Genomic DNA, 15,035 nt, shown 5'->3' on the forward strand with positions numbered 1-15,035 from the left:
TAACACACCGGATAAACTACGAACTTCGGAACCATCGTCCGATACACTAGACTTGGATCCCTTTGGTGGGGATCTCCCGGCCGAGTTATGAATAATGACAGAGATAAGTGCACGGGCAATCTGCAAAAAATTCAACACCACACACGTCGATATTTGTCTTGCGAATGGAAGTTAACACCAGATCGCACAGAAATTGTGTTTTTGCGAAGAACGCCCCAAATTTTATACTACACTGCGCAAAAAAATTAACGCACATTATGAAAATCTCAAATTTATTCTACAACTGAAGATGTTCTCAATGATAATTATTTTTATCAGAATTATGCATGCATATGTTATCCACTTTCAACATTTTTCTTCAATACAGATGTTTTTTCCCAGCAGGAATAAAAAAAGATGAGATTATCAGATTTTGAATGTATTGGCTCCGTTTTGAAATCAGTTGTTCTCGATCAATTCTAGTGATCCAGAGTTTTTCTTTCGTTTGATTTTCTACACTCGATCGCTATGCAACGCGAAACGCGCAATTTGGCCCAAGAGGAATGTGCCCAAGCGGTAGTTTTGCGAGAAGAAGGGTGGACATACACAAGAATTGCAGAAAGGTTTGGATTTCCCATACAAGTGTGTTCAGAATGTTGCAGCGATTCAGGGAGACTGGTATGAATGTCCGAAGACCAGGACAGGGTAGACCACGGGTAACAACTCCCATTCAAGAACGTTACTTGAGAGTTTCTTCGTTGAGACAACGGTTTGCAACCGCTCGTCTCCTTCAAAATCAGCTTGAGCAAACTCATGGGGTGCAAATTAGCAATCAGACAATAAGAAATTGCTTCAGAGAATATGATTTAAGGCCTCGTGTCGCGGCAAGAGGCCCAGCTTTTACTCCAGCCCATAGAAGGGCGCGTTTGGATTTTGCGAGAGAGCATATCCATTGGATAGAGGCTGATTGGGAAAGAGTTCTCTTCACAGATGAGTCTAGATTCTGCATCTACCATTGTGATCGACGTTTCCTTGTATACAGACGTCCACATGAAAGATATGCTCTGTGCAATTTCCTGAATACTACTGGTTTCGGGGAAGGATCGATTATGGTATGGGATGGAATATCTTTGACTGCTCGCACAGACCTAGTGGTCGTTGATAATGGAGCTATGAATGCTGATAGGTATATAAGGAACATTCTTGAAGAGCATGTAGTGCCATTTGCCCCATACATTGGTGAAAATTTCATTTTTATGGACGATAATGCCAGACCCCATCGTGCGCGCATCGTTCAGGAGTACCTTGAAGAGGTTGAAGTCTCTCTAATGGAATGTCCAGCAAGAAGTCCAGATCTCAATCCGATTGAGCAGGTTTGGGCCAACCTTGTTGGTTAGAAGGTTGAGAAGTTCAGAAAATCATCCAGCTACTCTTAATGACTTAGGAATCCAAATCAGAGAAATCTGGGAATGATTAGATCAGAACATTTTGAGTATGAACCGTCGTTGCCGAGCTGTAATTAACGCAAGGGGTGGAAATACCAAGTATTAAATCACTTATCAGCATTCCAGTATTTTGAAAATTGTTTATTTCTCTTCTTTCACATGAGATTAAAATTGAGATTACAGATTGTGCGTTAATTTTTTTGAGACGCAAAGACATATCTTCTTACAGAGTGTTATCAGGTACCAGTAGTGGATGTGTCAGTGTACGGTACCCCTTAACTATTATTTATAACGAATACAATATAACTGGTTATCAATGCTCCTCGTGGTGCTGTACAGTGTTAACATAAAAACAATAGACCTAGGCGTCCCGCTTGCATCGGATGGTTCGATGCAAGAATCGCTGTTGCAATTTTTTTCGACTACTTGTAACTTGATTACAAATTGTTCTCTTGTGTCCTTGCAGGTATAATAAGCTGAGAGAAGATGTACGCTGAGAACAAGTCGTGAGTATTATCTCTGCCAGTGCTTTTATAGGAATTTTCCTTGCATTGTGTTTACTCCACTTGTTTGGCATAAGCTTACGACCCTATCTTGACTTCTTTCCAAGGGATATTTTGTCCCAGGAAATTTCCTTGCATGGCGTGCTCTATTTTATTTTATTCGCATAGCTTTCTACGTTTCTACACCTAGCGAATGTAGCTCCCCTCTTTTTTGAGTGTTTGTTTGAAATTTTTCTGCATGGTTTTGTAGCATTGATGATCTTGTTCTTTCAAACTTTCTTTGAAAATTTCAGTTTTTGAGTTTTGAAATGTGTAGAATCCAAAAACTCCTCAATTTTTAAAATATCTCTCACGTGAAACCATCATATTCTGATAAATATCAATATTTGAAGATTCCGAAAACATTTTTTGATAAATAATATTGGATCGGCATGTGTTGGCAAATCTCTAAGAAATTATTTTTTTAATGCCTTTAATTTTTCAAGGCATGGATATCATGGAATATTAATCAAAAAAATTAATTTATAATACTGGGTTATCCATGTCATGGTCGGGATTTCAAAGCCCTGTTTCAATGACATATGTCAAACAGAACTGTCATCGGAAGCGTCATATGTTTAATTTAAGGTTAGCAAATAAACAATATGGATCATTAATCTACTGCTGAACGTGCGAAAGACATTTGTTATTGATGTCTTGAGGCACATAAAGGGTGTTTTTTTTGGAGCTATAGAACTTTGAATTGCAATAAAACAACGATGGATTGATTATTCGATTGACATGAATTTTATTTATCCGCAAAATAATCTTGTAGCATTACATTTTAAATATGATTTCCGGCATATGACCGCCACGGCTGGCTCGGATGTAGTCCAATCTGGACGTCCAATTTTCGATGACTTTTTCCAACATTTGTGGCCGTATATCGGCAATAACACGGCGAATGTTGTCTTCCAAATGGTCACGGGTTCACGGGTTTGTGGCTTATCCGCATAGACCAATGACTTTATATAGCCCCACAGAAAGTAGTCTAGCGGTGTTAAATCACAAGATCTTGGAGGCCAATTCACAGCTCCAAACGTGTCTTTCAATAAATCGCTTGTGGCACGAGCTGTGTGACATGTTGCGCCGTCTTGTTGGAACAACAGCTCCTGGACATCATGGTTGTTCAATTCAGGAATGAAAAAATTAGTAATCATGGCTCTATACCGATCACCATTGACTGAAACGTTCTGGCCATCATCGTTTTTGAAGAAGTACGGACCAATGATTCCACCAGCCCATAAAGCGCACCAAACAGTCAGTTTTGCTGGATGTAACGGTGTTTCGACATACGCTTGAGGATTAGCTTCACTCCAAATGCGGCAGTTTTGTTTGTTGACGTAGCCATTCAATAAGAAGTGCGCTTCATCGCTAAACAAAATAAAATGGACGTAGTGCGCGATACGTATTCCGCACAGAACTATTATTTTCGAAATAAAGTTGCACTATTTGCAAGCGTTGTTCAGGCGTGAGTCTATTCATGATGAATTGCCGAACCAAACTGAGAATAAGTCACTTGACAGCTGTTAAATCGGTCGCCATCTTGAACAGTAATGCCAACTGAAAGTTATATACCTCGAAAAAAAACACCCGTTATATTTAAATAATGTTGCATCTCACAGATAATAGTAAGGTCCTCCAAGCATTATATTAATATAAAAATTTGATTGATGAGAGAACGTTTTATTTATATTTTCTTTTGCAACCACAAAATGGATGCTACTTTATTTATACGAATTGAGTAATACTGTCCGATAGGCGAAAATATCAAACCACAGTGCGAAAGTCCTCACCTGGTGCATTCGCTATTCGTTCTATATTTTCTGTTTTCCTTCGTAACGCGTTTTTTCCCTAGCTGTTCCTATTTCCGCAAAAATTGATTGCACGAACTGATCCACCGCCATCCTTGGAGATTGCGTCATTTTCCTCGATATCGCCGTCGAGCGTTTTCCACATGTTTGCTAGTAAATCTCGTTCAAATACCGTCGTATTATTCTTTTTATCGTCTTCGATATCTATTCAGGTCTCGATATGTTCGATTACGATCGGACCTACTCACACTGATTTCATTCAATGTGTCTCTGTGGATGTGTATTGTCTTGTTTTTTCCCTTTTGTATTCGGTATTGGGTCTATTTATTTATCCCTTTTGTAATTTAGTTTGTGCCTTTCGGAGGATTCGTTGTCGATATGACCTTTTTAAGGTAGGGTTTCTATTTCAATTTTGTTCTTTTTGTGTTAGTATTATTTTATTATTATATAATAATCAGTTCCTCGTATGAATCCGCTCCCAATTTTAAAATTTTATCGGTTCTAGAGGAACTGGATACGTTGCAAACATTAAAGTGAATGGAACAATTATAATAATGAGTATCTTTATTATTTAATTTATGCAATTTTGCATACACTTACGGTTGCGTTCATTCTATGTATCACGTAGAATGTTCAAACGATTTCAGAATAAATCTCACAGTTGAGAATATTGGTGTTATTTCAAGTTCATAATTTTCTTTATTTCACCTAGAATTTTCATAGAAAAGACACATTTTTCTGTATGCTGGGCTCTTCTATTTATATAAAATCTATTGCTAATCGATCCGTACCTTTTGAAGACTTCAATGAGTCAATTTCCCAAAATATAATTCAACATAACAAAGTGAATAAAAATAAAGTAATTTTAAAACAATGATCCATTATTTTCTCTTATCTCACGAAATATTTCCAATACATACTTGTATCTGATTTGAGTATGTTAAGGCGTGTTTTAGGAGGAATTTTGGACTTTGAAATGTATGATTCGGAATTTCAAGCCTCGAGAATTTCTTTCAATATTTAAGACAAAACTATCCAACTCTGAAATATTCGCTCTTTATCTTTCATCTTAATTTATGCATAAGAGAAAATAGTGATAGTCAATCTTTAATCGATACTGAATGAAAAAAATCATCAGAGTCGACGATAATTTTCTCACACTAAATTATAAGTATATCATCAAATTATAAATTTTGTTTTTTTATTATATTCGTTATTTTTATTACTCTTTTTTTTACATTATATTATAGCCGAATTTGCATGCTCGCCAATCTTTTACCAGTTCTATGTTTGTCGCTTCTCTTCTAATTTTTTTTATTGTATATTTTATTTTGTTTCTTATTGTTATTTTTTTTTGCAGGGACATGGACGGTACTGGCGTTGCGTTGGCACTTGGCGCCTTGAAGGTGCTTGCCTTCGTTTACGATGTCCTTACCTACCCAATGTACTTGATCCTCCAAAGGCCATGGAAAATTAGGGAGCTTTCCAGAAAAGTCCAGGTCAGTTTACCGATACTTTCAGTAGTAGGAAAAACGATCCAGTAGATGTTTGGCTTGGAAGTTTCGGCCCATTTTGTCTTCTTCACTTCTGGCTTTGGTCCTATAGGGTCTGCTAGCTAGTGTCCGAGTGAAAGCTTCGTTTCAAATTTTGTAAATTTTCTCGATGAGATTAAATATTGGAAATATTGGTTTATTAGGAAAACTGAATCGTTTGGGAGGCATAAGAGATAATGAAAAATGCACTAATGTTGTTCTTGGTTTTCACTTCTAGTTAGTGTTTTCTGAAGATTCTTTTGCATTGAAATAATCAGATTTGATACTTTTTTTGTTTGTCTACTTAAAACCTACTAGAGAAATTTCTGTGAATTAGTAATGAACATGATTGTTTCTTCTTCCTATTGATGTAATTCTAAATTGAGTTTTATGTGCTTTCTCTTTGTAGTATTTTATATTAAGCATGCATCATAAAAATTTTCACCATCTTTTAGTAGTACTTATATATAGTTTTCGTGGATTAATTCTTCAAATTGAATGATATTGTTGGTTTTTTTAACCCATTTATAGATAATTCAACATCAAATGAAAGGTTTTCCAATATGAATTATACAATTTAAAATAATTATATGGCAACATTGTATTATTTTTTTGACATTTCTAATGTCATTTGAGTTTAGAAGGTTATGACATTTAATGACATGAGAAATGTCAAAAAGTAATACAGGGTTGCCATTTAAATTAACTTTTAAATACATAGTATGATTCCTAATGAAAGCCCCTGTTGACAATATTTTAAATGATAAGTTCTTGTTCAATCTTTCAAATAGGAATTTCGATATTTTCTCAGCTTTTCTCTCTGGTCGTTTTCTACTTTATATTTAAAGAAGTTTACGACCAAGTTGGTGGGATTCTTTTTGTAGATTATCTCTATTCTCCTGTTGACTTCGTTTTATGTCTTTTATTTAATTAGTGTGGAATTGTTCATTGTAGGCAACGATTATTGCAAGTGAAACAGAATCGTCAAAAAAAGATGTGCGTATTGATTTCGATGGAGCCCTAAATTATGCGGCAGTTACCAAACAGGTACATAAAAAAAATTTAAATGGAAAAATAATGTATTTTAAGTGGTTGGTCTGGGTTCATGGCAAGCAATAATTTGATTTTCAGAACAGGAGTTCTAATGTATGTATAATAAATGAACGATATAACTTTCAAGACGAATATTTCTAAATTTGAACAATAATTCGTTTATAGTTTAAGTGAAATGTATTGATTTCATTATGATGAGATGATGTCAAGGTTATTTTTCATATTGGTTGAAATATTCTCTAATATAATATTATATTTAATTCTAGTGTAAAATAGTTGAACCTATTCAATTTTCGAAGTAATATGTAAGTAATATGAGATGATATAAGCAAATTTTCATCCAAAATTTCAAAAGTGAAACTAGACTCCATTTTTCTCTTTTCTTTCCAAAAAAAATTATCATGTTCTGAAAATCCAATAATGGCTTCAATTTATCGTATGAAGGTTCGAATAACAATAATAATACTAAGATAATGGAATAATTATGGTTCAAGGATTTTAATCATTTTGAAGGTTACTGAGAAGATCTGCAAGAATTCACTCAGAAGAAAAAATCTTGCATTATCACTTCAAACAATCTCTCATGACCTTGGAATATTGTTATTCAGTTTACCCAAAATTTTCCTTTTCCATTTGTAAGCCTGGTATCCTGCCTACTGTGTGTTGAGTAAACTACAGTTATACACAACAACACTAATTCAAACAACACTCTATATTATGGGCAGAAAATTCCCATTCAAAACCACTTGTAAATAAGCGTTAATATAATTACAAAAGTACACGGTGCTTCATAGATTGCTTGGATTCCTTGCTATATTTATCATTTAAGTAACCCTTACCCTTTGGGCATGTTTTGTTTTTGCATGCAAAAATTGGCAGCACGGTACTGCGATATTTTTCTGTTAAATATCATGAAATAATAGCTCCAGTACAAGATAGATATAACTTTCACACAATTTTTTTTTTATATCGCATGTACCTTTGAGAATTTGTCTTTGTGGAATTGTTGTTTCATGATTTTTAATGACTTGACCTCTAAGTTACCTTGTAATCAAATCGGTTTTCATTTACTTGACGTAGAATTTTTATGGTTTAACCAAACCACTTATTTAAAAAAAATAACAGCGTAATGAAAATTTCCATATAAAATCATCATAACAAAATGAATAAATTCAATTAAAATTATTGAAGAAAATAATTATTATATTCCTTTTCAATTCCATAATGAAGGTGTCCTCAAAATTCTTCAACAGAGACAATTATAGGGAATTTATTTTATGGACATGAATACAAAAGTTTGTTTTTAATTTTTTTTTATTGTTAAGTTTATGTAGGTATATAAATAGCTCTGTGAAAGTTATGTAGATATGGCTTATGCTGGATGACCGAAGATATGATGTTCAAAATTAAAATTGAATAAATCCATATTAAGTTTCTTAATGATAGATTCTTAATTAAAATTGAGAATACACTGCGTTTCAATTTTGACATAATTTCTCCGGCCATCCTGTATTTTATTATGGGATATGTTATGAACCGAATGTTTGTAAATTATTTGTATCGTAATGGGAAGCATTTTCAAAAAAGATAGAATTACAATTACTAATAGTATTATTTTATACAGGCGGTTACAATCACGAAGGACACCACCAGCATCACTTACAGGTCTGTACAACCTCCGGGAGAAGTTCACACCAATATGGTCAGGGAGAATATCGACACCATGACCAAAATGTTGGAATGGACCACCAAGAACTTCCCGAACAAAAGATGTCTGGGCACCAGGCAGATCCTCAGCGAAGAAGACGAAATACAACCAAACGGCAGAGTATTCAAAAAGGTAAGGATATTATTCGTTGTAGAAATTCATTAATAGTGAATTGTTAGGTTTCCAAAAAACTAGGTTACTCTATATTTCAATTTTACAAATTCCATCTTGAATCGATTGTGGAGCATTGGCATACTTCATCTTTCACTTGCTTTTGTTTTGCGAACTGTAACTGCAAAATTTTCACCATTCTTGTAGTGAATTTTAACAATTTCAATGCGTTGTTAAAGCTTGTATTGTTTCCTTTTCTAGTAATGGCATATATTCTGCTTGTCAAATGTCAAAAGATGACAGCTGTCATAAATGTCAATAAATTTTTCGTTTGTTCTAGTACAACATGGGCGATTACAAATGGAAGACATTCTACGAGGTTAACAGTTTGGCCAGTCGCTTCGGCAAGGGTCTCAGAGAACTAGGAAACCAACCCCTGAAGAACGTGGTCATCTTCGCCGAAACCAGAGAAGAATGGATGATCGCAGCCCATGGTCTCTTCAAGCAGAACATCCCCATAGTCACCATCTACGCCACCCTGGGTGATGACGCCATAGTCCACGGTATCAACGAAACCGAAGTCACCACGGTGATCACCAGCCACGATCTGATGCCCAAATTCAAGCAAATTTTACCCCGAGTGCCGAAAGTGAACACTTTGATCTACATGCCCGACCAGTTGAAAAAATTGGACACCACCGGATACAAGGATGGTGTGCAGATCTTCAACTTCCAGGAAGTTATCGACAAAGGATCCAAATCGAGCATCGGTTAGTAGAAATACAATGATTTGAATATTTTCGATAATCTGCATGTATTTTAACAATTGTTCATATTGTAACAAAATTGCTCATTCGAACTCTTCCTTCCTGAATCGCTAAAAATTTATTATCAAAGTCCACGTCATTAAATTCAAAATTATCGAAATTATAAGTATCTAATCAAGGATTTAATTGAAGATGACCTCTCCAATATAACATACTACTAGCGCGTGATATTAAGACTCTTTATCTATCTCATCTACTTAATGAACTTGCAATACGATGTGATAAGAGTAACTTCACTTCATTTCGTCTGTTTTACCAAAAATCGTAATTGGAGTTTATCCACGATGCTAATTATACCACTTGTCTTATCAAGAAGTTGTTATTCATCTCTCTTAATTAATAAAATTTAGAATTTTAGATCCTTTTTATTATTTCGGTTCAATATTTTGAACCAAAATGTAGATAAATTGACCAACAAATAAAGGCTTTTCCAATAGGAATGATACAATTCAAAATGATTATAATGGCAATGCTGTGCATTATTTTTTGACGTTTCTTATGTCATATATGTTCACTAGGTTATTATTTATTTATTTACTCACTATTCGTCATATTGTAAACAAAATTGAAAGTGAATTTTCTGTACACGATATAAGAGTACTGCTACAAAATACTTAGCCATACTTGGTACCACTTCAATACTGTACAATACTTTGAATAGTGAGTCGATTAACTGAATAATTTTGTCCAGGAATTATTCTTAAATTTCTCTCAGTATTCACAAATGAGCACTGATTTTGATAAAACAATTCAACAATTTCTAAACATTGTTGAAGCGATGATTAAGTGACATAACCTACTATACACAGATGACATAAGAAATGTCAAAAAAATACAGTGTTGCCATTATAACCCTTTTAAATTCCTATTGTTGTCCTTTTATGATCTGAATTGTCAAGGAATCTTACTCATTCAATAACCGATCAATTATTTTCAATGTTAATTCTTGAATTTTCCTTTTGCAGCTGAAAACTACCCAACTGTCGACGATACAGCAATCATAATGTACACGAGCGGTTCAACAGGTGTACCGAAAGGTGTTATACTCCTACACAAGAACCTGATAACCACCCTAAAGGCCTTCTGCGATGCAACCTCCATCTACGCGGACGATATCATGATAGGATTCTTGCCCTTAGCGCACGTTTTTGAATTGTTAGTGGAAAGTGTATGTTTGTTGAGTGCCGTACCAATTGGATATTCGAGCGCGTTAACTATGATTGACAGTGGCAGCAAGATCAAGAAGGGCTGTAAGGGGGATGCTACCGTGCTGAGGCCAACATGTATGACGTCAGTGCCTGTGAGTAATTCAAATTTTTCATAATTTTTATTGGGAGACGAAAAATTAAGACAAGAAAACGATGCAGTAACGACATATAAAAACACCATATTATTTATTATTATTGTTCTAATTAGATTGAAATGATTTCATAAGATTATTTTTGCAGCTCATATTGGATAGGATATCGAAGAACATTCAGGAGAAAGTCAGTAAAAGCAGTGTAACGAAGAAAATCATTTTCAAATTCGCCTATGATTATAAAGAGACATGGAAGAGAAGAGGCTACAGCACACCCATGATTGACAGGTAACTTTATCCATCGCCAATTTCATATAATAAGGACATTAAGGGTATGGTCCGTATATCAACTTGGTTTCTATGGTTGGTAAGTTGGTGGTCCGAATAGGTCAAATTCCTCAAAAACCGGTGACTATTTCCTCAAACTTCAGTGAGTTATCTGTCACCAGAGCAACCGTACTTTTATTCTGGTTAGGTTCGGTAACCACGCCCACTCCGGTTGACAGTTGCCATTTTAATTTTCAGATTATTGTTTATGAATATTTTCCATGACATCTAATACTCAAAAACTTTATAATTTTAATTATGAAACAAATTCCCTTCAGAGCCATTAATAACTATTAGTTATTTACAAATTAAGAGAGATTAACCATTCATAACCTACAAAATTCTGTCAATGAAAAATTTAGTTGACCATTGACAAGTGTCAAGCGTTCCGTAAATACAAAGCAGGTTACCTGAAACCTTGAAAATCACTAGTAACCGTTCTGAAATTCTCGGCGATATGTGGACCATACCCTTAATGGGACATGTAACTTATACAGGGTGATTGTTTAGGGATGTCCCATCGCTAAATTGTAGATTCCAGCCTTTAAAATATGATGATTCTGCCTAACAGGTGTTGTATCGTGCCTCTTTTTTTCAATGTTTTTTTTTTATTATTTTCAGAATAGTCTTCAATCCTGTTAGAGCTATATTGGGAGGTAGAGTGCGACTTCTTCTTACAGGAGGTGCACCTTTGTCCCCAGAAACTCACGAACAAATCAACAACTGCTTATGTGTGAAGGTCATTCAAGGTTACGGATTAACTGAAACCTGTTCGTCTGCAACAGTTCAAAGCAGTAAGTTGTTGTTTTCACTTTTTCCATGCATTTTTCTCATTTTTTTCCAAGCTTCTAATATAAATAATTTTATTTGATTTCTTGTTACCCCTTAACAGATTACGACATGTCATTTGGTCGTGTTGGGGCTGCTACAACAGTCTGTGATATAAAATTAGTCAATTGGGAAGAGGGCAACTACCGCGTCACAGATAAACCATATCCTAGGGGAGAAATCATCGTTGGCGGTGACAATATTAGTGCTGGTTATTATAAATTGCCGGATAAGACCAACGAGGACTTCTTCGAGGCAGATGGTAGGAGGTGGTTCAAGACTGGAGACATCTGTGAAATACACGAGGATGGTGTAGTCAAAATCATAGGTGGGTGAATCGAAAACATTCCAAGTCCGAACTTGAGTAATTAACGACTATTTTTTTCGCAGATCGTAAGAAGGATTTAGTTAAATTGCAAGCTGGAGAGTACGTTTCCTTGGGAAAGGTAGAGGCCGAATTGAAAACCAGCCCGTTGGTCGATAACATTTGCGTTTACGGTGAATCGTCAAAGGATCATTGCGTTGCTCTTGTCGTTCCTAATCAGCAGCAACTTATCGATTTGGCAGCGAAGAAAGGTTATACGAAACCTTTCGATGAACTGTGCAAAACTCCAGAGGTTGAAAAGCTCGTCCTACAAGAATTGGCTGACCACGGAAAGAAAAGTAAGATCACTCACCAAATTCAACTTAATCATTCAACAGGCCAATTGAAAAGTCCCCGATTTACCATAGTGAAATTTTTTGTCAAAATTCGATTTCATTATTCAACATAGTTGCCTTTGAGGGCGTTACAGCGATCTTTCAACTTTTCGATACCATTTTTGTAGTACAATTTGTCTTTCGCTCCAAAATAGGCCTCAGTTTCGGCGATAACTTCTTCATTGGCGCTAAATTTCTTTCCAGCAAGCATTCTTTTGAGTCTGAGAACAGGAAAAAGTCGGTGGGGGCCAGATCTGGCGAATACGGTGGATGCAGAAGCAATTTGAAGCCCATTCATGCAATTTTGCCATAGTTTTCATTGATTTGTGACACGGCGTATGTCTTGATGAAACAGTACCTTTTTTTCTTCAAATGGGGCCGTGTTTTGACGATTTCATCGTTTAAACGATACAATAACGCTAAATAATAACCGCTGTTGATGGTCTAGTTCTTTTGGAGGTAATCAATGAATATTATACCCCGCGCATCTCAGAATACTGATGCGATAACCTTGCCAGCTGACTGTTGTGTTTTTCCTAGCTTTGGATACGGTTCATCGTGTGCAGTCCACTCAGCTGAAAAACGATTGGACTTCGGAGTGAAATGATGAAGCCATGTTTCATCTTTTGTCACATATCGACGCAAAATTTCAGGTTTATTGCACTTAAACAGCTTTAAACACTGCTCAGAATCATTAAAACGTTGTTGGTTCTGATCGATTGTGAGCTCGCGCGACACCCATTTTGCACTCAGCTTTCTCATGTACAAATATTCGTGAATGATATGATGTACACGTTCAGATGATATTTTCACAATGTCTGCTATCTCGATCAACTTCACTTTACAGTCATTCAAAATTATTTTGTGAACTTTTTCGATTTTTTCGTCGGGACTGCCACTTTTCGGCGTTCACTCCGTTCGCCGTCTTCGGTGCTCATTTCACCACGTTTGAACTTAACATACCGATCAATGCCAATCATCAAGCCAAGATTTTGCTCCAACTGTATTATTTCCCTTCAAAAAGCCATATTTTATCAGCACACGAAATTCTTCTTTTTTTTTCATCTTTTTTCGAATAACAAAAGTAGCTACACTCATAACGCAATATCTGACAAAGTAATGGTCGGACTGCTGTCAAATTTTGACACATATCGTTTGAAGGTTGGTACTAACTAAAAATCATATGGATTTAATACTAACCATGCCATCTACGCATCAGACCGGGCACTTTTCAATTGGCCTAAAAAGAACACTCTTGGCTCAAACTTTGAAAATTGCAGATATTTGGGCAAGATTTTTATATAATTAAAAAATGTATATTTTTTTGCAGATAAACTAGAGAAATTCGAAATCCCGGCTGCTGTGAAACTTGTGACTGAAGTGTGGTCCCCCGATATGGGTCTGGTCACAGCGGCATTCAAGTTGAAGAGAAAAGACATACAAGAAAGATATAAAAGCGAAATTAATAGAATGTATGCTTCCTGAAAGCGGGACCAATAAATAATGTGATATTTTTTCATAAGTTGTTTGATGAAGATTGATATCCTTCGAGTACTGAAAAATAGATGCAATGAGCTCAATTAAGAAGAAATGATGGTCAACAGAAAAATTATACTCTATCTTTCCTCTATAATGTGGATATTGTGTATTATTTTTAAGCTAGTACTGTTATTTGTATATATTCCTAATATCTATTTGTACATATTCAAATGAAACTTTTCATAGTAGGATCGTCTACTATGTCTTTTTTCTTTTTCCATTTTTTGGTTTCGTTTGAAACCGCTTTATCGACTTTTCATTACAATATTTTACAGTGATTTTCGCTAAACTTTACTATTTGTTGTTCTCCTGTTGTTGAATTTTATCGAGAACCCTGTAGATCATTACTTGTCTACAAGCAACGACAAGTACTTAAAAATTGCATTAGTTAATATGAAATTCAAAAATATATTGTATATCATGTACAAGAGTAATATTTTTTTTTATTCATTCAGCAAATGTAGATGGATTTACAATACATTGAACTGAAATAAATTTGTTTTTTAAATAGATCCATGTTTTCCAATTGTTTTGACTAAATGTGTTTTTACGTCTCGTTGTCAGTGAATTTTCGAATAATTTTAAATAACTAGAAACAATAAGGTTTGCCAAAATGATTTGTTGATCGATAACTTGGTGAACTCTTTTTGAAAAACCGTAATTTTAAACTATAGTGTGGCTTCAGATTGGTGAAAAGTAAGATAATCATAATCCATTTTACTTTGATTGGGTGATGGAGAGCTTAAATATGGTTACATCACAATTTTGTAAATTTAGCAAGTTGCTAAGTATACCAACTTTTTATTAGCTATCAAAACAATTCAGTAATTTATTTAATGAGTGGATGTTATTTAGTTTGATAGTGTATATAGAGCAATGGAAAAATAAATTTACATAATTTTTTTCATGTCTTTCTTTTCCTTTTTTAAACTTTTTTTTTAGAGAAACAAGTTTCTATAAGTATTGCAAAAGGCAATTTTTTAGACGATCAAACAAACAAACAAATTATATAAACTTTAAATAAATTCTTGAAGAAGGAAAAATTTAGTTGCCTTTTAAAACTACAATTTTAGTTCTTAGGCAAAAATAGGTAACTAAAAATTGGCAATCCGCCTATTTTCCAAAAGATAATCTGAGGTTCAGAGGGTTATCTTATCAAAAACACTGAATTATTTTTGACCCTTTAAAAGCTACATAGCTGAATTTTTGGATTATTCATTTGACACATGAAATTTCATTGAACTGTGATAGATCGAGATAACATATTTTTCCTACAACTGCTATGAAAAGTTGCGTATTCTTCATATATTACTGAATTTCAAAACTACGTA

At 34.8% G+C, this 15,035-nt stretch overlaps 1 protein-coding gene across 12 annotated transcripts in view; it reads left to right on the forward strand.

Annotated features, from left to right (window-relative positions):
* LOC123678581 (long-chain-fatty-acid--CoA ligase 4) overlaps positions 1 to 14,607 on the forward strand; it is a 28,630-nt gene extending 14,023 nt beyond the window's left edge. For 4 of the 12 annotated variants that reach the window (XM_045615700.1, XM_045615693.1, XM_045615698.1 and 1 more), the window contains exons 2-11: positions 5,141 to 5,279; positions 6,267 to 6,359; positions 7,990 to 8,205; positions 8,525 to 8,954; positions 9,977 to 10,311; positions 10,460 to 10,599; positions 11,260 to 11,432; positions 11,531 to 11,794; positions 11,857 to 12,129; positions 13,496 to 14,607. In XM_045615700.1, the coding sequence (XP_045471656.1) occupies positions 5,145 to 5,279; positions 6,267 to 6,359; positions 7,990 to 8,205; positions 8,525 to 8,954; positions 9,977 to 10,311; positions 10,460 to 10,599; positions 11,260 to 11,432; positions 11,531 to 11,794; positions 11,857 to 12,129; positions 13,496 to 13,650 (2,214 nt within the window). In that variant the 5' untranslated portion in view covers positions 5,141 to 5,144 and the 3' untranslated portion in view covers positions 13,651 to 14,607. Of the gene's footprint in view, positions 1 to 1,890; positions 1,931 to 3,995; positions 4,173 to 5,140; positions 5,280 to 6,266; positions 6,360 to 7,989; positions 8,206 to 8,524; positions 8,955 to 9,976; positions 10,312 to 10,459; positions 10,600 to 11,259; positions 11,433 to 11,530; positions 11,795 to 11,856; positions 12,130 to 13,495 lie in introns of those variants that run through there. The other 8 variants (XM_045615695.1, XM_045615696.1, XM_045615697.1 and 5 more) reach the window with 4 other exon arrangements.
* Positions 14,608 to 15,035: the final 428 nt, after the last annotated feature.

The sequence above is a fragment of the Harmonia axyridis genome, chromosome 4 (assembly GCF_914767665.1).
Source record: "Harmonia axyridis chromosome 4, icHarAxyr1.1, whole genome shotgun sequence".
Classification (NCBI taxonomy): Eukaryota; Metazoa; Arthropoda; class Insecta; order Coleoptera; family Coccinellidae; genus Harmonia; species Harmonia axyridis.